Raw genomic sequence first — 23,325 nt, forward strand, 5'->3', positions numbered from 1 at the left:
AAAAAACATACTCAAAGTATGTAAACTCTACATTAGATGAAATTGACATGGAATAACTGGATCATGGGGTTTGTATTTAGAATGATGTGGAGTTAGATCCTAAAAATATCTTCCCCCAAGGAGGGTAATTTGAATGGGAGACAAGGGAAACATTATTAATAATGTATAAATAACTGAATGATGAATGGATAAAGATGTGTATACACACACACAATGGCATATTAGCCATAAGGAAGAATGAAATCTTGCCATTTCAACTATGTGGATGGAATGAGAGAATATTATGCTAAGTGAAGAAGTCAGAGAAAGACAAATACCATATGAGTTCACTCATGTGGAATTTAGGAAACAAAACACGAAGTGGGGGCAGAGAGGCAAACCAATTCTTTTTTTTTTTATTTATTTATGATAGGCACACAGTGAGAGAGAGAGGCAGAGACATAGGCAGAGGGAGAAGCAGGCTCCATGCACCGGGAGCCCAACGTGGGATTCGATCCCAGGTCTCCAGGATCACGCCCTGGGCCCAAGGCAGGCGCTAAACGCTGCGCCACCCAGGGATCCTGGAAACCAATTCTTAACTAAGGAGAACAAACTTGATGGTTACTGAAGGGGAGGTGAGTGGGGAGTGGGTTAAATAGGTGATGGGCATTAAGGAGTGCATGTTATGAGCACTGGGTGTCATGAATTCTACAGCTGAAACTGATACTACACTGTATGTTAACTAAATTAGTTAATTTAAATACATTGTTATTAAAAATGTAAATAAAAACTTGGGAAGAAAAAAAATGTATAAATAATCCAGGATACAAATACATTTAAAAAAATACCTGTGTCTTTTCTCCTCACATTGATTACACATTCCTTGATAGTTTTGCACTAATTTAGTACCCATTAGCCACATGTTATTTAAATGTAAATTTTTTTAAAATCTTTTTTTTTATTTTTATTTATTTATGATAGTCACGGAGAGAGAGAGAGAGGCAGAGACACAGGCAGAGGGAGAAGCAGGCTCCATGCTGGGAGCCTGACGTGGGATTCGATCCCAGGTCTCCAGGACCGCGCCCTGGGCCAAAGGCAGGCGCAAAACCACTGCGCCACCCAGGGATCCCCTAAATGTAAATTAATTAAAATTAAAAATGTATTTCATCAGTATCAAGTATTCACATTTCAAGAGTTCAATAGTTACATGTACCTAGTGACTCCCATGTTAGACAGTATGGATATAAAATATTTCATCATCACAAAACGATCTATTGAATAGTGCTGCCTTATCAAGTCCTTTTCTATATCACCTATCCTTTGTGATATAGAAAAAAATTACATATTTATTTGGAAGATGAAGTTGATGGGCTATAAAGTTCTATCATTGCAAAGAATGAGCAATTGTAAGGTAGTTCTAAAATAACTGTACAAAAAACGTTTTGTGTACATGTGCATTAGATTAAATGTCTGCCTATAAATGGGAGAGTAGAAGAGGAATGGGATCCCCAGGATAAGTAAAGTAAAAGGCATGAGAATCTTTGTCTAAGATGGAAGAAAGCTGGAATATGAAAGGAGGTAAGATTCATCTTGGGTGTATTGGAGAAGAACCCTTGTGTTGTTCACAGCCCTATCACCTCTGAAAGTTGCCATAATTTCAAAGTTCCCATTTCCTCTGTGACCTACTTAATTGCACATGTGATTTTCCTTTTCCTTTTTTTTTTTAATTTTTATTTATTTATGATAGTCACAGAGAGAGAGAGAGAGAGGCAGAGAGACACAGGCAGAGGGAGAAGCAGGCTCCATGCACCGGGAGCCCGACGTGGGATTCGATCCCGGATCTCCAGGATCGCGCCCTGGGCCAAAGGCAGGCGCCAAACCGCTGCGCCACCCAGGGATCCCGATTTTCCTTTTTCATTCGTTCTTCCTTTTTCTGATTGGGGCTCTTGTTCTCTATCCAGAGTCTTTCTCTTGATCCAATAAAGGTATCTTGCTTAAAAACCTTGAATCCTGGTTAAAGAAGAAGAAATGGATATTTGCTATGCCGCAAATAGATATTTCTATTTCCACCGCAAACCCTGCATTATCAGTGAAATTCAACCCAACATGTATTTTTAGGCAACTAACTGGTTATCTCAACACTTGAGATTTTATTCTGTAATGCAGTCATTAGATAATTGAGAACAGGAAAATTTTCACGAAAGATTTGTTTTACTAGGATCACTTTGCCATATGAAAATGAGCTAGTACAGACGGAGGATGCAAGCAGGAACAATTTTAGTATCAGGTGGGAGACTGGGCCAGCATAGTAATGATGGAGGAGTGTGAAGATGGAGCTAACTTCGTGCTTTGACCTGTGATTACATGACTTTATCGGGTGCACGCCGAAAACTATAACGGCCAACAGGGTTGAACATAATAAACAGGTTAACCGGACCTCTTTGCCACAGCCTGTGTTCTGGAGATCTCTGGTTCCTTAGGGTGAGAGACCTCTAAGCTCAGTACTGGGGTTGGGGGAGTGAGGAGAATATGAGCTGGAGCAGGGATAAAAGTGCGTTGTAGACCTGGAAATGGCTGGAAAGATGCAGACGCACACGACTGGTAAATCAGTTCTTTGTAGTCATCTTATTTTCTACACATGAATGTTCACAAGATTGCCAGTTGCCAATATCTAAAACACTGGAAACAACCCAGAGGCAATTATGCTATGTGAATGTTGCAGGAAAAAAGTGCACACGCGACTAATTTCATGAATACACTACAGACTAATCTTTAGTGACATGGGGCTGCCTAGATGGATAAGGGGCAGAGCTGGGATGAGGCTCAACATCTGTGGCTTCAGCGCGCTTTGCGATCGCCGAACACCCCACACCAGCTCACTTTTCCAAACCCTGATCTCCCGAGACACCCTTGCTCGGGGCACCGCCAGCTCCCAACTAGTCCCGGCCGACGCACACCTGCCCCGGGCACAACCCTCCCCGGCCACAACCCTCCCCGGCCACAACGCGCCGCCTGCTTTCTAATCAAGGCTGCTTCCATTTTTTGCCCGGCTCCTGAGACTTCGCACAGAGAATCGAGACTGCAGAGCCCAGAGGTTATTTTAATTTCCCACCGAGCTGAGACGTCACTGTCACGGCCGTAGGAGCTGCGCTCCTTAGACGGGGAAGGGCTCCGGCCTTTGAAAAATTGGCGCCGTTCCCCGTCCTCTACAACGAGGAGCTCTGCCCCTTCAAAGATTATCGACCGCCATGGCATATCCGCCTTGCGGGACCTTAAGCCTCTGGACATCTCCCCATCTCCCCGTTAAGAGCTGCGGGGCCAGGAAGCGCTGGTGTTCCGGCTACATTCTCACCGTGGCGTCACCGCGCAAACGCGGCCGCCGTGCCTTCAGGACGTCAGGTGTGCAAAGATGGCGGCCTCCAGGGCGTCGAGGCGACGGCGGCGCGGACATATGACCTCATAAGGGAGAGCCGGAAACCCGTATTCGGTTCTCCATAGAAACGCGCCAGAAACGCGGCTGACCCTCGTCAGGTGTTCTCAGGAGATGAGTTTGAGTGAGGGGACTAGAGCGAAGGAAGTTTAGGGAAGTAAGTTGGGCCCTGAAGAGGTCGCTGCAGGCTCAGGAGAGATTCCAGTCCGCGTGTGGGTCTGTGGAAAAGGGTTGGGGGGAGATGGGCGGCCTCTCGGCCTCTGGGTAAGTTGTTGCTCCAGTGAGTCCGTGAAGGTAGCTCATGGGGCGGGTGTGTTTTTTGGAGGTGAGCACGGAGGAGTCGAGGTGTCTTTGGGGCCAATCGTAGGGGGCTCTGGTGTTCAGTGATTGAAAGTCTGAACAACTCAACTACCGAGAGCCCTGAGGTCAGGGTTTAGGGTCTTCTTGTAGGTGATTGACAGCTAACGGATGGTGTTTGTCAATAAAGGTGGTGTCTCGCGCGGGTACGGAAATCGTTTGGAGCTCGGGGACGGTGGAACCGTTAAGGGAGGTCAGTGTACGAGTGGAGCTGGTCTGGGTTTGGTATTGATCCAGTGGGAGTGATGGCCTGTCTTTTGTGCAGGGTTGTGTGACAACAAGCGTGGAGGCTCAGGAACCCTAACTGCTTCGTGCTCCTGGAACAGAGTTGTTGAATGTTAGCATTCCTCAAAAGCTTCAGGCCCAAATCCCTCCTCCATATGATTTTCTAATCTCTTTTGGCTCCTCACATCATTCCATCTCTTTGAACCTGCAGAAATGAAAGCTTTGGGGGAGTTGACTGATTCAGCAGATTGAAATTTTTTTTTTTAAGATTTAAAATTAATTAACCTTTTATTTAATACTCTGTTTAGCCTTCTGTAATTTTACGGTGTATTCTTTATTATTATTATTATTATTTAAAGATTTTATTTATTCATTCATTCATTCATTCATTCGAGACACAGAGAGAGAGAGGCAGAGATAGGCAAAGGGAGAAGCAGGCTCCGTGCAGGGATCACACCCTGGGCCGAAGGCAGGCGCTAAACTGCTGAGCCACCCAGGGATCCCTTTACTGTGTGTTCTTTTGGGTATTTCCTTTCAAGTTATATATATATGTAAAGGCTGCTATTTTCCCAGTATTTGTGTTTTCTGGTGTTTTATTTTTTTTTTTCATTTTTTTGAAGTTTTTTTTTTCTCTTCAATTTGTATAGCTCATATTCCTTCCCTTTTTTCCCAGGATGCGCATTGTGTCTCATATTGAAATGTTATGTAAATAGGGTGTGTAAAGACTTAAAGAGATAGAGCAGGACGCCCTGGCAGCTTAGTGGTTAAGCGGCTGCCTTCCGCTCTGGGCGGGATCCTGGTGTCCTGGAATCGAGTCTCCCATCGGGCTCCCAGCATGGAGCCTGCTTCTCCCTCTGCCTGTGTCTCTGCCTCTCTCTCTGTGTCTCTCATGAATAAATACATAAACTCGTAAAAAAAAGAGAGAGGAGAGCAATATATTAAAGGAGAAATTCACTGTTCCTCACTGTCCTAACGGCTTCATTTCTAAAATTGATCTGAAAATTACCTGCCACTGTTCTGTTCTTTTTTTTTTTTTTTTAAAGATTTTATTTATTTATTCATGAGAGACACAGAGAGAGAGAGAGAGGCAGAGGGAGAAGCAGGCCCCATGCAGGGAGCCCGATGCGGGACTCGATCCCGGGTCTCCAGAATCACGCCCTGAGCTGAAGGCAGATGCTTAACTGCTGAGCCACCCAGGCGTCCCCCACTGTTCTGTTCTGATTCTCCTTTGCCACCTCCCTTTACTTGCTCCTACACATTCAGGGTCTTCTAAGGCATGATTTCTGGGGAACCAAAAAAAGAGACACAAATTCTGGGATCATGTGTTAAGGTGTATAGCAAGAGAGAATGTAACACTGAAAGTTATTTTGCTCTTTGGCCCACAGGTCCTGACAGGAGACAAGAAATAAATGAAGAAAAAGGAGGTTCCAGAACCTAGGTAGTGCCATCTCTGGACCACTTTTGATTGGTGACTAGATTTTTAACTAGAAATTTAGAGCATATCTGGAAGAGACACAAACAGTATCTCAGTTGCTGGCTGTTTCTCAAAACAGAAGAAAATGATCAATGCCCAGGTGATTTTTGTCTTGTTTTATTCTCTTCTTTGTTCCCAGATGGATTTGTAGAGGCTTGTAAAAAATCTGTTCAATATCTAGAGAAAATAAACTTTGAATCTAACTCCAACACCATGGCAAAGTAGAATCATGAGTATAGTGTTCATGGGTGCCTGGGTGGCTGAGTTGGTTAAGTATCTGGCTCTTGATCTCAGCTCAGGTCTTGGTCTGAGAGTTATGAGTTCAAGCCCATGCCCAGCATGGAGCCCACTTCCAAAAAATAAAAAATAAAAAACCCATAGTGTTCATATGATTCCTAGTTAATGATTAATGTTGGAACAATGCATAACAGAAGGATCTTCTGGCTTACGTTAGCTGTCACACTGCATCTAATATGTGTGACAACCAACACAAGAGAATTATGTGATATGCAGTGACTGAGGAGAAAGCAGAAAAGTTCCTCTGGCACTGAGGAGTCAGGAAAAATTTTATATTATTAGAAATACTGGGGTGGACAGTGTTTTGAGCAGTAGCCTTCTAATAAAGGCAGCAGCAGACTTCCTACTGCTGTTTATTACAGAGTTCTCAGAATCTCCTGTGGGAATAGACCAAGCAAATTTAGGGAACACAATTTTTGCAGGGGACCAATGTAAGGCTCCACGAACAGGTAGCTGAACTGTCATTAAACTACAGATTTGGCTTTAGAATATTGCAAGAAATTGTGTCTGGTAAGAGCTTGAGTTATCATGTACCAGATAACTTCATGTTATCTCATAAGATGCATTATCCTTTCCCATTTTGAGATCTAATTTTTACCTACTCTTCCTTTTTTTTTTTTTTTTTTTTAAAGATTTTATTTATTCATAGACACAGAGAGAGAGAGGCAGAGACACAGGCAGAGGGAGAAGCAGGCTCCACGCAGGGAGCCCGATGTGGGACTTGATCCCGGGTCTCCAGGATCACACCCCAGGCTGCAGGCGGCGCCAAACTGCTGTGCCACTGGGGCTGCCCTTTACCTACTCTTCCTTTATTGCTTTTGTTTCCTGTAATTATACAAATGGCTCATGAGTACCTTTTTTTTTTTTTTTTTTTAAAAAAAAAGACTTATTTGTTTATTTTAGAGAAAGAGAACATGAGTGAGGGGCGGGGTCCAGGGAGAGAGAGAATCCCAAGCTGATTCCCCTCCGAGCATGGAGCCTGCTGCAGGGGCTCTATCCCACAACCCTGAGATCATGTCCAGAGTTGAAATCAAGAGTTGGATGCTCAACTGACTGAGCCACCCAGGAGCCCCTTATGAGTACCTTTTATTTATTTTTTTCTCATGAGTACCTTTTTTTCCCCCCAGAATTATATAGAGGACCCTCATATGTTTTTTGTTTTGTTTTTTGTATATTTTATATTGGAGTTTGATTTGCCAACATGTAGCATAACACCCAGTACTCATCCCGTCACGTGCCCCCCTCAGTGCCCGTCACCCATCACCCGATCCCCCCACCCACCTCCCCTTCCACTACTCCTTGTTCGTTTCCCAGAGTTAGGAGTCTCATGTTCTGTCACCTCCTCTGATATTTCCCATCATGATTACCTTTTAAAGGAAAAAAATCCTCATCGTGGAATACATGTGGGCAAAAAAGTAAATTCCTTCTTTGTGTCCCCTTTCCTTATTCCCTCGTCCCACTTTAGCAGATGTTTGGTGCGTTCTTGCTGTCACTGAACCTGTGTATGTCTGTATACATATGTCCATTTACAAATGTACTTCGTTTTTTTTGTTTTGTTTTGTTTTTAAAGATTTTATTTATTTATTCATGAGAGACACAGAGAGAGAGAGGCAGAGACACAGGCAGAGGGAGAAGAGGCTCCATGCAGGAAACCTGATGTGGGACTCGATCCTGGGTCTCCAGGATCATGCTCTGGGCTGAAGGCGGCACTAAACCACTGAGCCACCTGGGCTGCCAAAATGTATTTGGATTTATGTACATCTGTATTTTTAAACACACCTATTACGACATTTTGTGTATCAATGGAATCATATTCCAGAGAACATAATGTGTTAGCTTAAGATGGCATAATTCAAACATCTAAAGGAATAATGAGTGCAACTGATGGGTGACTGTTAACTCTATAAAATTCCATTTGTTTATAGTCATACACAACAAAATTAGTTAAACTATGTAAGGCATTTAGTGAGTGCCTCCTAAGTGATATGTGGATCATCTATGTCTGAAATCTTTGCCAGTGTTAATAATAGGACATTATTAGATTGCATAATGTTCAACAAACCCAGTGGTCCAATATTCTTTTGCCTTATTTTGAGATTGGAATCCTTTTTGTTTATTCATTGGCCAGTGGATTTTTTTTCTCTCATGAAATGCCTTTTATATTAAAAAAAATTAAGATTTATTTTATTTATTCATGAGAGATACACAGAAAGAGGCAGAAATACAGGCAGAGGGAAAAACAGGATCCCTGCAGGGAGCCCGATTCAGGATCTGATCCCAGGACCCCGGGATCACAACCTGAGCAGAAGGGAGATGCTCAACCACTGAGGCACACAGGCGTCCCCCGCCAAAATTTTTTTCTTACTGATTAATAAGTTATTTATATCCACTATATAGTGATCCTTTATTTTGTTTACAAAAAACATTTCCCAGCTTGTCACTTTTCTTTTTTGCTTTGTCCACGGTATCTTTTTCAAAACAGATATTTTAACTTTTTCCTCATACAAAATTCATTACTTATTTTCTTCCATGGATTTTGGCTTGTGACATGAACATACTTCATATTTGCCTGTATTGCCTCCATAGGTTCCTTTGTTTTATGGTTAGAACTTTAAACAGGAAAAAGGTATTTTCAAGTGTGAAATTAAGTAGGAACCTAAGTTTTAATTTTTCCTAATGGATCTCCATCTCACATGAAATAATCAATGTGTTAAGATCAACAGTGGTAAGAATTTGCAGCCTCAGGTGCCTGGGTAGCTCAGTCAATTAAGTGTCTGCCTTTGGCTCAGGTCATGATCCCAGACAGAGTCCCCCATCAGGTTCCATGCTCAGTGAGGAGTCTGCTTCTCCCTCGACCCTTTCTTTCTGCTTGTGATCTCTCTCACAAATAAATAAATGAAATCTTAAAAAAAAAAAAAAGTTTGCAGCCTCTACCAAGTCTGTTCTCCTCTCAATGTAGTAATCTCTACATGATGCAGGGATAGATTATCCCATCAGTTTTCCCCTGATATGGCAGTTCCATTGACAAATAGGTCTCAGTTCATTTCCTGGTGGCATTTGGGTGTAGGCTGCATGACCATAGGATCAGGACACTGAAGATGTTCCACACTCCTAAACTGTTTTTATTCATAGCACTTCTGACACCAAATGTTTATATTTTCCTCACACCTACTAATTCTGCAACTCTGTGAACACAAACTGTGTGTTCTACAATTCAGCTCAACTTTGACATTCCCTACCTGCAGCTAGCATCAGATCCCATAAGTGAGGGCTTGGTTCCATGAGACTGCCCTCACTTTAGGTGCCAGCCAAAAGTCCCAGGTTGTCACTTATATTTGTGGTGACTAGCTGTAAATTTGATGGATCCCACAACTCCCTTTCGGGTTTGGTAACATGCTAGAAAAATTCGCAGAGCTCAGGAAAGCACTTTACACACATTTACTGTTTTTTAAAATAAAGGCTATAACTCAGGAATACCCAAATGGGGAGATGCACACGACAAGAAATGGGGAGAGGGGTGATGACGTCCTCCCTCAATCACCCTGCCAGCACCTCAGTGTGTTCACCAAACTGGAAATTCTCCAAACCTTTTTTTAAGATTTTATTTATTTATTCACAAGAGATACAGAGAGAGAGGCAGAGACATAGGCAAAGGGAGAAACTGGCGTCCCTCCAAACCTATTGTTTAGGGGGTTTTATGATAGTTTTATTATACAGGCACAGGTTGTGATTTAATTCAACCTGCAGTCCCTCTTCCTTCCCTGGATGTTGGGGAATCTTTCAGGTCTCCCATCCTGAAGCTATGTAAAGGCCTCCAGCCTCTAGTTGTCATATGAGGATACAGAAGACACTCATCACTCCAGAGATTGCAACAGTTTTAGGAACTGTGTGGCAGGAACTAGGGACAAAGACCAAATATATATTTATCACAACATTTTCTGGCTTCTACCATTTTTATTTCACTAAATTTTGTCTTAAGGTGGTAATGAGTCTCCTCTTTCTGGTTGTTTTCATAATCTGTTCTATAGTTTCAGTGATGAGTCTAGAAACAGACTTCCTGTTTGGTTTTGCTTGTGTTACTAAGACTGTTACAGGATGTTTAGTCAGTTCTAAAGTTTTCTCCATTCTGAGATCTTCACATCGCCTCTCTGATTGTCTATAATCACTTCCAAAAACATATAGATACATATAGACCTTATTCTATTCTCATTATTTTTTTTTTAAGATTTTATTTATTTGTTCATGAGAGGCACAGGAAGAGGCAGAGACATAGGCAGAGGGAGAAGCAGGCTCTCCAAAGGGAACCTGATGCAGGACTCAATCCCAGGACCCAGGATCACAACCCAAGCCAAACGCAGATACTCAATCATTGAGCCAGCCAGGTGCTTCTATTCTCATTCTTTATTAACTCTCCTTTATATTTTCTATCTCTTGTGTGTCTGGTTCATTTTTTGGTTATTTTTTAAAATTCATATTCCAGTTCACTAATTATCTCTTAAGTATATCTAATATGATGTTAACCTTTAGTATAAAAATAAGAAACATACATTGGTTTCTGCCTCTAGTTTCTAACACAGGCTTCTAAAATCCTTGTAATTCTATAAGTGAAAAGAGTACTAGAGGCATCTTTTGTTCGAATATTTGGTCTTTGACCTCATCTGTAACAAAATTCCTAAATCCCTTGGAATTTCCTGGGTGATAGGACCATCTCTTGTTTTAATGGCATGACTCTGGGTGGGCTCCAAGGGGACTGGTCACCAGAAAGACCTATGATCAGAAGTGTGGGGTTTTCAGCTGTATCCCCATTATCCAGAGAGGGGAGAGGGGCTGGAAATGGGGTTCATGACCAACCATGCCTATGTGATGGAGCCTCCATAAAATCCCAAAGGTGTGTGGTTTGGAGAGCTTCTGGCTTGGTGGACATGGGTGCTGGGAGGGTGACACGCCCCTTGTGCCTCACCCTATGTGTCCCTTTGATCTGGATGAGATCTGTGTCCTTTATCATATCCTTTTTATAATAAACTAGTATGCAGTAAGTAAACTGAGGTCTCTGAGCCACCCAAGCAAATTAATCAAACCCAAGGAGGGAGTCATTGGAACCTCCAGTCTGTAGCCAGTTAGTCAGAAGCACAGGTGACAACATGGACTTGGATTGGTGTCTGAAGTGAGGGCAGGGGAAGTCTGTGGGACTGAACCCTTAACCTGTGAAAAGTGACACTACAGAATTGAGCTGAATTGTATGCCACCCAGCTAGTGTCAGAGAATTGCTTTTGAAAATCCAAAAACATCACCTATACATCAGAATTTGTCTCAGCATTGTAATTACTATTAATATAACAATTTCCTTTATATTCCTTATGAATCAATGAAAGAAAAACACTCATATTAAATAGGACTCTGTTATTACAGGAATCACTGACACTGGAGGATGTGGCTGTGGACTTCACCTGGGAGGAGTGGCAGCTCCTGGCCCCTGCCGAGAAGAACCTGTATCGGGACGTGATGTTGGAGAACTATAGGAATCTGGTGTCAGTGGGTGAGGACAGCTTCCCTGTGTCACTCAAAGGATGCCCAGTCAATAGCCTTTCCTTTCTCAGCTGCTTACACTTCAGAGTCACTGCATTTCTCTGTATGTGCTTGGCAATTTCTCAGTGCCTCCTCTGGCACAGAATAAAAGGGTCTAATGTACGAGGAGCTGCTCTTACTACCAACATAAATAGTGCCAAACATGTGGGGTTTTTCTACACCAACAACCAGTTCTCCAGCTCTTCAGGTATCAGTGAGGTATCCTGCAATTCATTTTAGTTCTGACACTACCTAGAGTTAGCATCAGACTCCAAAGGTTTAAGGGCTCAGTACCACAGGACTGCTCTCTCTTCAGATGCCAGTTGCAAGTATTGGGTAGCCAATACCCAGGGTAACCACACTTCATTCTAGCTATAAATTGGGCATTCTGGTAACCCCCTTGAGGTATGGTATTTGGCTGGAACAGCTCACAGAGCTGAGGAAAGCACTTTACTTAAGATTACCATTTTATTATGAAGAATAAAACTCAGGTACAGCAGAAAGGAAGAGATGTATAAGGCAAGGTATGAAGGGAGGGGTGTAGACCTTCCATGACCCTCTAGGTATGCCACCCTCCTAGCACTTCAGGTGTGTTCACCAACCTGGAAACTCCCATCCTGGTGGTTTAGGACGTTTCATGGAGGTTTCTTTATATAGGCATGATTGCTTAAATCATGATTAACTCAATCTCCGGTGGCAGGGGGAGAGGGTTGGAGCTGAAGGTTTCAGCCTTCTGTCCTGCTGAGTTCTTTCTGGCAACGAGCCCCCATGCTAAAGCTCTATACGGGCCTCTGCCACCAGACATTAGTTTACAGAAAGACATTCATTCACTCTGGAGAGTCCAAGGGTATTAGAAGTTCTGTCAGGAACTGGAACTTAGACCAAATATTATAATAGAAGATATGCATATCATGGCTGTCACTTAGGAAATTACAAGGGCCTTAGGAGCTCTGTGCAGGAACCAGGTACAAAGACCAAATATATATCATTATGTTACAGTATCCTATATGCCCTTTCCTGAGAGAGAAGCTTCTGCTTTGTAGATGTGAAAACTGTCTCAGTCCCTCAAATGTAGCATTCTCCCATCTTGACAGACCCTACCTAGCCCAGTTTAATGAGTCTAAGAGTTCTGTCTTTTCCAATGAGCAGGATATCAAGCCAGAAAACCAGATGTACTCTCCAAGCTGGAACAGGGAGAAGAACCGTGGGCAAAACAGAAGGAAGTCCTCCATGGAACCCGGCCAGGTGAGTGAGAACTGGCAAGCCAGGTAACTGTGGAAGTCATCCTTGGTCAGTGAGAGTTGAATTCTTGGGTCATATGGAGTCCAGGAAGGGTCCAGACATGGTATTTCCAGACGCATGGTCAGCATTACCTCCTCCCAGCCTTGGTGTGTGACAATATGCAAAGAGTATCGCCAACCAGGGGAACTCACTTGAGCCTTTGGTGTCCAGTGTTTTTACTGGGGCTTCATCTCACATTGCTTTCATGGCTGAACTTTAATTTCTAGCCCTGCCAGAAATCAGGCTAATCCTATAGTTTCCAGTTTCTCTGAATGTCTGGATGTTGGAATGGACATGGCATGGCCCAAAGTCTCCATCATAAATCACGTTGTTAGAATATCCAGTGGCCAGCGCCCCCAGGCAAACAAAGGCACTTCTATCAGGTAGGACATTCTGAGGGCCTAGAGATCACTTCCCTGGAGCCAGTGGCAAGGGCCAGGCCTCTCTCTGGATTAAATTTTAATGGAAGGTAACTATGAAAATGAACAATAAAGGAATTAATGTAGAAATAAAGAGGAAATAGAGTTTATGTTTGTACCATATCAGAATCGAATGACAGCACGATATATACAGAGTACATCTACATTTTGAATTAGGAAGATGCCAACATTAATTAGGAATGAAAGCATGAAATAGGAAATATGCAAGGCATGGTGTTGACTATTCAGAGTGGCTTGAAGCTGGCTGGTTGAAAACAGCATTAGAAAGTGTCTACAGGGGATCCCTGGGTGGCGCAACGGTTTGGCGCCTGCCTTTGGCCCAGGGCGCGATCCTGGAGACCCGGGATCGAATCCCACGTCGGGCTCCCGGTGCATGGAGCCTGCTTCTCCCTCTGCCTGTGTCTCTGCCTCTCTCTCTGTCTGTGACTATCATAAATACAAAAAAAAAAAAAAAAAAAAAAAAAGTGTCTACAGGAGAAGCAGTGTAGTAGACACATGGATAAATAGGAGTTTTCATGATAATGTACACTTTTATTGACAGGATGACGAGTCACACATCTGATGTGTGAGTAATTGAGGTAGCATGGTGGAGGGTTGTGCTTGGTTTTGTATTTTTTTGTAGCTCTAGGTTGTATGACCTTAAATATATATTTTTTAAATTTTATTTTATTTATTTATGATAGGCACACAGTGAGAGAGAGAGAGAGGCAGAGACACAGGCAGAGGGAGAAGCAGGCTCCATGCACCGGGAGCCTGACGTGGGATTCGATCCCGAGTCTCCAGGATCGCGCCCTGGGCCAAAGGCAGGCGCCAAACCGCTGCGCCACCCAGGGATCCCCGGTTGTATGACCTTTCACCTGGACAGTGGTATTGTAGCAATAGTAAGGAATAGCTAGATGTTCTAAGAAAAATTGAAGGTAAAGCTGACACTCCTTGGTCTTCGAGGAGGAAGTTCATCCTCTAGTATAACCAAGACACAAATGTAGAACTACTGAACTAGATGCTGCTGGTGGCAAGTGAGGAAACAGCATATCAGGGACACTAAAATGGTAAAAGCTTGGGGATGGTTTCTCTACTGAATGCAGATTGTGATCAACATGACAGTATCCATATGCAGGAGCATATTAGCTTCTGAAGATGGCTACATGGTACGCTGGCCAGCTGCAAAATTTCCTACCAATCATGGTCGGCTTAGTCAGTATGAATGGAACATATGAGAACATGACACAGCTGGACTAAGGTTGGGATGTTGTCCACTAAATCTGATTGATGTTTGTGGAAAGTTAGTTTGATGGTCTACAGAAAGGCAAATTTAGGAACAGGATTATTCCGCAAGAGTCTGTCTCAGCTCACTTTAATCTGAAGACCTTACTTTCTTACTTGCTAGGTAACAAATGCACCTTTATATATTTATTCTGTGCACCTCAATTTGCAAATTTCCCCAATATCTCTAGTCAGAATTTGGGTTCTCTAAGAATCCCCAGACTAAATATTGGAATGTCTAAAACCTTCTTCTGTGCCTTAATCATCTTCCATTCTCTGTGTCCTCCCAACATTTCTCCAGTCTTCTTTTCTTGATAACAGGTATATATTATTTCCACACTGCTATCTCCATCTATACCTCCAACCAGATCTTGTAGTCTGTACTACATTATCTTATAATAATCCTCTCAAAGTTTATATTCTGCAACACAGACTTTTCCCTGTACATCCTGGATTTCAGTAATATTCCTCATCTCCATTCGACATGCCTCTACCTACCCAGTGGCTCAAGCCATGTAGGTAGCAGGGAAATCTTGATGCCTCATTTTTTATTAATCACTCTCCATTGAACTCATCATTTAACTGTCTTTTCTTGATGCAAATATATCCTAATTCCCTCCACTTTCAGTCTCCATTGCTCCTTCAATCAGATTTCACAATATCCAACCCCCTTCTTTTTTCTTTTTTTCTTCATTTGATTTTCCTTAACTGTTTATATATTCCAAACACCAGCATACTGCCTTGTACACAGGAGCTATTCAGTAAACAGTTTGGAGTAAACAAATGCAACCCTTATAGTTCTGGGTAGTAGTCTCTTTTACCTTTATGATCTGGTATCTTTCTAAGTACTATGGAATGGTGTTCCTGCAACCCTGTCATTTGCTGCCAAAAATGACTTGTGCATGTTTTACTATCTCTGCATATTTTGTGAGTTCCTAGTTAGAAAGCAGCAAATCTATATACATTGTCAACTGTGTAATTTTATTTATACTTACTGCTTTTGCCTTTTGGTTTATTTATATTATGGTTTTTACCAACATATAAGAGATAAGGAACTTTTATTTATTTTTTGGGGGGGGAGGCGGGGCTGCGAGTCTGGCTCGCGAGCAGGAACTTTTATTTTTTAAAAAGATTTTATTTATTCATGAGAGATACAGAGAGAGAGGCAGAGACATAGGCAGAGGGAGAAGCATAGGAAGCCTGATGCAGGACTTGATTCCAGGACCCCAGGATCATGACCTGGGCTGAAGGTAGATGCTCAGCCACTGAGCCATGTAGGTTCCCCATAAGGAACATTTATATATGGCATTTCATTTATACTATTATCATAGAGTTGTCACTAAAATATCATTTTTAGGAAACACCAAAGAATTTTTTAAAGTTTTATGCAAAATAAGATTATAAAAGGATTCATTGTTCTCTTCTTTTCTAGAAACTAGCAAAGTTGATAATCACCTGCAGGGTCATTGGGAAAATCCAAGAATGCCAAAATTAGGTATGGAACCATACCACAAACACAATGCATTTGGAAATACTGTTCCTCAAAGCAAAAGTCAGTTTCCTTTCAGGCAAAATCATATGTTTGAGTTCTGTATAAAAACTTTGAAATCAAATTTAAGTTTAGTCAATCAAAGCAGAAGCTATGAAATTAAAAACTCTACTAAATTCAGTGGAGATGAGAAATTATTTCTGCATGATAAGCATGAAGATTTTCATTCTGCTGTTAAATTCCCTGTAAGTGCAAAACCAATTAGCAATAAGTCCCGAGTCATTAAGCATCAGAGAACTCATGAAATAGAGAAACCTCATGTATGTAGTGAATGTGGAAAAGCCTTCATTAAGAAGTCTCAACTCACAGATCATCACAGAGTTCATACGGGAGAGAAACCTTATGGATGCAATATTTGTGCGAAGGTATTCTCCAGAAAGTCCAGGCTCAATGAACATCAGAGAATTCATAAAAGAGAGAAATCCTTTATATGCAATGATTGTGGAAAAGTCTTCACCATGAAGAGCCGTCTAATTGAACACCAGCGAACTCACACTGGAGAGAAACCCTATGTATGCAGCGAATGTGGAAAAGGTTTCCCAGGGAAGCGTAATCTCATTGTACATCAGCGAAATCATACTGGAGAGAAATGCTATGTATGCAGTGAATGTGGAAAAGGCTTCACTGGAAAAAGCATGCTCATCATACACCAGCGAACTCATACAGGAGAGAAGCCCTACATCTGCAGTGAATGTGGGAAAGGCTTCACTACGAAGCACTATGTCATCATACATCAACGAAATCACACAGGAGAGAAACCCTATATATGCAATGAATGTGGGAAAGGTTTCACAATGAAGAGTCGACTGATTGAACACCAGCGAACTCATACAGGAGAGAAACCCTATGTATGTGATGAATGTGGAAAAGGATTTCCCAGGAAGAGTAATCTCATTGTACATCAGAGAAATCATACGGTAGAGAAATCCTACATATGCAGTGAATGTGGAAAAGGTTTCACCGTGAAGAGCATGCTCATCATACACCAACGAACTCATACTGGAGAGAAACCCTACATCTGCAGTGAATGTGGGAAAGGCTTTCCCTTGAAGAGTCGCCTGGTCGTACATCAGCGAACACATACTGGAGAGAAACCCTATAAATGCAGTGAATGTGGGAAAGGTTTCATTGTGAATAGTGGACTGATGTTACATCAGCGAACTCACACAGGAGAGAAACCCTATATATGCAATAAATGTGGAAAAGGTTTTGCCTTTAAGAGCAACCTTGTGGTACATCAGCGAACTCATACTGGAGAGAAACCCTTTACGTGCAGTGATTGTGGAAAAGGCTTCACCATGAAACGCTATTTAATCGTACATCAACAAATCCATACAGGAGAGAAATCCTACATATGCAATGAATGTGGTAAAGGCTTTGCTATGGAAACTGAGCTCATTTTACATCAGCAAATTCATACTGGAGAGAAACCGTATGCATGCAATGAATGTGGCAAAGGCTTCACTGTGAAAAGCCGACTAATCATTCATCAGCGAACTCATACAGGAGAGAAACCTTTTATATGCAGTGACTGTGGAAAAGGCTTCTCCTCAAAGAGAAATCTTATTGTACATCAGAGGACTCATAATGGAAACAAACCCTAATGACACAATGAATATGGTCACACCCTCAGGAGGAAAATATGCCTTGTCCAACATAAGAAATTTCACACAGGATTGACTTCCTTTATTTGTACTTACTGTGGAAAATCCTGTTCATTACCCACCAGGGAATGTATGCAGGAGAAAAACTGTATGTATGCAGATTATGTGAGAAAGCCTTTAATGCCAAGTCAGCACCCATTGTACATCAAAGAATTCATAGAATAGAAAGATTCTATGGATTCAATAATGGGGGTCCACCTTTCTCTCATTTGTCAAGCCTTGTTTATACACACAATAAATGTGTAAGTCAAGGCACATAATCTTTTGCAGAGAATCTGAACTCATGACATACAAGTGAACTCCTGCAGGGTACACACCATGATAGTTCAGTAAACTCATAAGATATCAGTTTGCTCCAAGGATACCTGAATATAGTCAGTATAGATTAATTAGCCTGTTGCTAGGTTTTAACCCTTGGAAAATTATGGAATCTGCATAGGAGTGATGTTTAATGAATGCAGAGAATGTGCTAGTGCCTTCAGTGATCAATTACCTCACATTGTATGTCAAAATAGGAAAAAAGTACCCTTATATGTTCAATGCAGAAAAGTCCTGAGGAAACATTTCTAGGTAATTACATATCTGAAAAGTATATATTAAGATGAATTCTTATGGATGGAGAGAGTAGAAAAGCCTCCTATGGGAATAAAGACCCTGTCTCATCAGTGATCAAAATAGATCACCAGTGAGCTTACACACAGTTGCAATGTGATGATTGTGGGAGAGCCTTTGCCTAGAAGCAAAACTTCAATAATTGTGTGATATTCATGTTGAAGGAAAATGGCAGTAAATATGGCAGGATTTTAGCAATACATTCTGCCTCATCATTTCTCATGAATTCATACAGGAAAAAAAAACCTCATGAACACACTAAATGGGGAGAAAATAACAAAATATCAGAAATTTTGAAGGAAAGAAACCTCAAGAAAATGATGCATACCTGAGTATTTCATCACAAGTCTAAACTATACCTGATGTCCATTTTGGGACAGGATACCTTGAGCCATATTCTCAGTGATGCCATAATTTTAAAGTAGGCTGTTCTCAACACTGATTAAAGTTTCATGCAGGGGTGTTCTGTGTCCAACTTGTGTCATTATATTATTGGCACTTGCATTACTTAGGTCCTAAAGTCATCTCTTTCAGCCAAAAGAAAAAGGAATATATTTATAAAATGTAATTTAACATATTTGGGTGTATTTATTCAATTTATAAGTAGTGTTAAGTAGTTTACAAAAATAACATGATTTTTCTAAATTTTTTTGAAATAATTTTAGACTCACAAAATATATGAAGTATACAAACTTCCTGAGTACTTGTACTTAGCTTCTTCATTGACATTATCTTACATAACCTTAATACACAATCAAAACGAATGAAATGACATTGGTACGATGCTGTTAAGTAAACTATAGACCTTATTTGGTTTTCACTAGTTTATGCATGCATTTATGTGAGGTTTTGTTTTGTTTTTTAGTGTAGAGTAGTAAGAAACTTTACCACATATGTAGATTCCTGTAAATCCCACCACAATCAGGATGCAGAATTGTGCCAACACAAAAACATCCATGTGCTGCCCCTTTATAATCACATTCTCCCCCACAACCCTGACCCATAGCAACCACTAACCAGTACTCCATCACTCTGATTTAATCATTTCAAGGATTCTGTTAAAATGGAATAATACAGTGTAACCTTTGGGATAGGCTTTATTTCATGCAGCAAATTGCCCTTAAGAGTCATTCAATTTGTTGGGCATATAAATAGTTTTAGTTTTTGTTACTGAGTAGTAGTCTTTTGTTATGAATGTACCATAATTTCTCTGTTCGATGTTGATGGACTTTGGGTTGTTTCTAGTGTTTCACTGTTATGAATAAAGATGCTATGAATCCAGTTTTGAGTGAACATAAGTTTTCGCAAATACCCATGTTAAGTTTGTGTTTTTAACTTTATAAGAAATTGCCAGGGATCCCTGGGTGGCGCAGCGGTTTGGCGCCTGCCTTTGGCCCAGGGCGCGATCCTGGAGACCCGGGATCGAATCCCACGTCAGGCTCCCGGTGCATGGAGCCTGCTTCTCCCTCTGCCTATGTCTCTGCCCCCCCCCCTCTCTCTGTATGACTACATAAATAAATAATAAAAAATAATTAAAAAAAAAAAAGAAATTGCCAAACTTTTCCAGAATAGCCATACTAATTTACATTCCCGCCAACAGCGTATGGATGCTCCCATGGTTCTAGCACTTGGCAGTCATATTTGATCCTAGATGTCCTATCAGGTGTGTGCAGCATATAATGGTGGTATTAACTTATTTTTCCCTAACAGCAAGTGATGCTTAACACCCTTTAAAATCTTTTAAAATATTTTATTTATTTATTCATGAGAGACACAGAGAGAGGCAGAGACCTAGGCAGAGGGAGAAGCAGGCTCCATGCAGGGAGCCCGATATGAGACTCAATCTCGGGACTCTGAGATAACACCCTGAGCTGAAGGCAGACACTCAACCGCTAAGCCACCCAGACATCCCATTAAATATAATTTTAAAAACTCAAGAATAGCCTGTTATTTTTGAGGATATACTTACTTTTTAAAAAAGATTTTATTTATTCATGAGAGACACAGAGAGAAGGCAGACACATAGACAGGGAGAAGCTGGCTCCATGCAGGGAGCCCAATGTGGGACTTCATCCTGGAACACCAGGATCACATCCTGGGCCAAAGGCAGATGCTCAACTGCTGAGCCACCCATGCATCCCTGTATTAACCTTTTTCATTTCCTCTTCTTCATTTGCCATGTTTCATGTTTCCTTCTGTCATTTCCTTTTTGTTAGAATTTCCTTTATCAATTCTTTTTGAGCAGGTCTGATAACATATCTTAGTTTTCCTAGCAAAAGGCCTGTTGTTCTTTTTTTTTTTTTTTCTTGTTCTCTCATTATCCAGTTATTTCCCTTAATATAAGAATATGGGGGAGGCTGGGTGGCTCAATCACTTAAGCCTCCGACTCTTGGTTTCAGCTCAGGTCAGGGGACTGAGCCTCATATTATGCTCTGTGCTCAGTTCAGAGTCTGCTCCAGATTCTCTCTCCCTCCCCTTCTACCAACCTACCCCCTCACGTTTGTGTGCATACATAACTCTCTCAAGAAAATCTTTAAGATAGGGGGATATACAATCCAATTTACAAATCCTACTTGTGGCCCCCCAAAAATTGCCATGCAGTGTTATGGCAGAATTCAATTCCCAACTTCACGTTGAGTAACTCATTCCTTTAAAAATATTTTTTAAAAAAATAAAAATATTTTTTGAGCGTCTGCACTGTGCTAGGCACCATTGTAATCACTGGGGACACATCAAAGAATGAAACAGGCCAAGTTATGGCCTTTATAGAGCATATGGTTTAGTGAAGATGACTGAGTAAAATAAGTACATATAGAAAGTTAAGTGCTATGAAGAAATAGGAAGCCTAGTATGTGGGTTGTAGTAGAGGAGCTATTTTAGTACAAGTTTTCAAGGAAGGCTTTTCTGAGCAGATGTAATTTGACCTAAGACCTAAATGTACTGAGGGTTACCAGCAAGCATAATACTTGTAAGCCAGGAACACTCCAAATCTGTTTCTAAGTGTTTTCTCTGGGCTTCCTGCCTCAGGATTCTCTGAGAAGTTTGTAAAAGATGCAAATTCTTGAGTCGCACCCCAGACCTCCTAAACCAGAACCTCTAGTATTGGGGCCCAAGACCCTGCATTTATAAAATGATCTTTGTGATCTATACTTAAACTTTAACATCTCTGCCCTAAATCCTGGATTAGTGCACCTTTCACCACCCCCACATTGTAACAGGATGGATTCTCAGTAGACCCTCTCTACAGTAAAGAATCAGATATGAGTGCTCTACCAACCAGGCCCCAGATCCCCTCCACTTCTTATCCTTCAGTGAATTTATACATCCTGCCATGGCAAGGTCAATCAGCTTATTCCTGAAACCAGACAGGCAAGGTTCCAGAATGGGCTGCCCAGCCTCCCCTAAGCTCTCTGGACCAGATGCTGAATTCACTTTTCAAAGCTTGACATCCCAGGTGAATGAGGTTTAATCCCTGAAGGGAATATAAATATAATACTCTTACTAGTGGGGATCCCTGGGTGGCTCAGCAGTTTAACATGTGCCTTCAGCCCAGGGCATGGTCCTGGAGTCCTTGGATCGAGTCCTATATCGGGTTCCCTGCGTGGAGCCTGCTTCTCCCTCTGAGTCTCTGCCTCTCTTTCTGTGTCTCTCATGAATAAATAAAATCTTTAAAAAAAATTAAAAAGTTAATTAGAAAACATTTAATTAGAAAACATATAAATCATTGAAGAATTTTTTTAAAGATTTTATTTATTCATGAGAGACACAGAAAGAGAGGCAGAGACTCAGGCAGAGGGAGAAGCAGGCTCCACGCAGGGAGCCCAACGCAGGACGCCCAACGCAGGACGCAGGACCGATACCCAGTCTCCAGGATCAAACCCCGGGCTGAAGGCAGTGCTAAACCGCTGAGCCACCGGGGCTGCCCAGAGTTTAGCATTGTTAACAATATATTCTCCCCAAATTTTCAAATATATTTAAGTATATTTCATGAAAGAAAAATGAGACTAGTTTTTAATATTTACAATGCTGTGAATATCTACATCATTAAATATTCTAAAACTCAGGCACCCCCGGTGGCTCAGCGGTTTAGCGCCGCCCTTCAGCCCAGGGCCTGATCCTGGAGACCTGGGATGGAGTTCCATGTCGGGGTCCCTGCATGGAGCCTGCTTCTCCCTCTGCCTGTGTCTCTGCCTCTCTTTCTCTCTGTCTCTCATGAATAAAGAAATCTTTAAAAGAAATTCTAAAACTTTTCTAAAATTGACATTTTTATAATACTAAAGTAATATAGAACTATGACACAAAGATTTAGAAACAATGGAGAATTGCAAAAATTGGGAATGTGAAAACTGACACTTCTAGAAGTACAAACTCTGAAGTAATCCAAACTAAATGTTTATTTAACCAATCACAAATGAACAGGCAAATGTTTCTGATGTGTTCCCATAATAGGAGTTATATTTATATTACCCTGCAGATTTTTTCTTCTTGAGAATAGTTATCTTTCCTTATTTATACTGATGCTTGTAGTATATTCTTTTCAATTGCTATGTACTGTTTTGCTAAGTGAATGTTCCATAATTTACCAAAGTATTTGTCTATCACTGTACATTTAGATTTTTTACCATTTCGTTTTTATTTTTGTTTAAATTCGATTTGCCGGGCAGCCCCGGTGGCTCAGAGGTTTGGCGCCGCCTTCAGCCCAGGGCCTGATCCTGGAGACCCGGGATCCAGTCCCACGGCAGGCTCCCTGCATGGAGCCTGCTTCTCCCTCTGCCTGTCTGCCTCTCTGTCTCTCACGCATAAATAAAAGTCTTTAAAAAAAAATTCGATTTGCCAACATAAAGTATAACACCCAGTGCTCATCCCATGAATAAGGTTGTTTTTTTCTTCCGTTTTAATTACAAAGGCCAAAATGGCTAATATTAAGAAAAAATTTTAGGGACGCCTGGGTGGCTGCCTTCCGCTCAGGTCGTGATCCCGGGGTATGGGATTGAGTCCTGCACTGGGCTCTTGCCAAAAGCCTGCTTCTCTCTCTGCCTGTCTCTGCCTGTCTCTCATGAATAAATAAATCTTTAAGAAAAAAAAAATTTACTAACTTGCAATTAGAATTTCCAAGTCAAAGAGAACGAAAAATTTAAATTGATTCAGGTTGTCTTCTCAAAAGGGAGTAACTACTTAAATCCTCTATT

At 41.5% G+C, this 23,325-nt stretch overlaps 2 protein-coding genes across 2 annotated transcripts in view; both read left to right on the plus strand.

Moving 5' to 3' along the window:
- The window catches only part of ZNF613 (zinc finger protein 613), a 31,067-nt gene extending 29,087 nt beyond the window's left edge, over positions 1 to 1,980 (plus strand). The window contains exon 8 of the mRNA XM_072758593.1: positions 1,727 to 1,980. The gene's annotated coding sequence lies outside the window, so the exon portion shown is untranslated. The remainder of the gene's footprint in view (positions 1 to 1,726) is intronic.
- A 1,463-nt stretch (positions 1,981 to 3,443) lies between these two features.
- LOC112931430 (uncharacterized) overlaps positions 3,444 to 23,325 on the plus strand; it is a 37,740-nt gene continuing 17,858 nt past the window's right edge. Inside the window, 6 exon segments of the mRNA XM_026014126.2 lie at positions 3,444 to 3,566; positions 3,897 to 3,959; positions 5,377 to 5,565; positions 11,172 to 11,298; positions 12,477 to 12,572; positions 15,744 to 17,380. Of these exon segments, the coding sequence (XP_025869911.2) occupies positions 5,551 to 5,565; positions 11,172 to 11,298; positions 12,477 to 12,572; positions 15,744 to 17,380 (1,875 nt within the window). The 5' untranslated portion in view covers positions 3,444 to 3,566; positions 3,897 to 3,959; positions 5,377 to 5,550.

The sequence above is a fragment of the Vulpes vulpes genome, chromosome 1 (genome assembly GCF_048418805.1).
Source record: "Vulpes vulpes isolate BD-2025 chromosome 1, VulVul3, whole genome shotgun sequence".
Lineage (NCBI taxonomy): Eukaryota > Metazoa > Chordata > Mammalia > Carnivora > Canidae > Vulpes > Vulpes vulpes.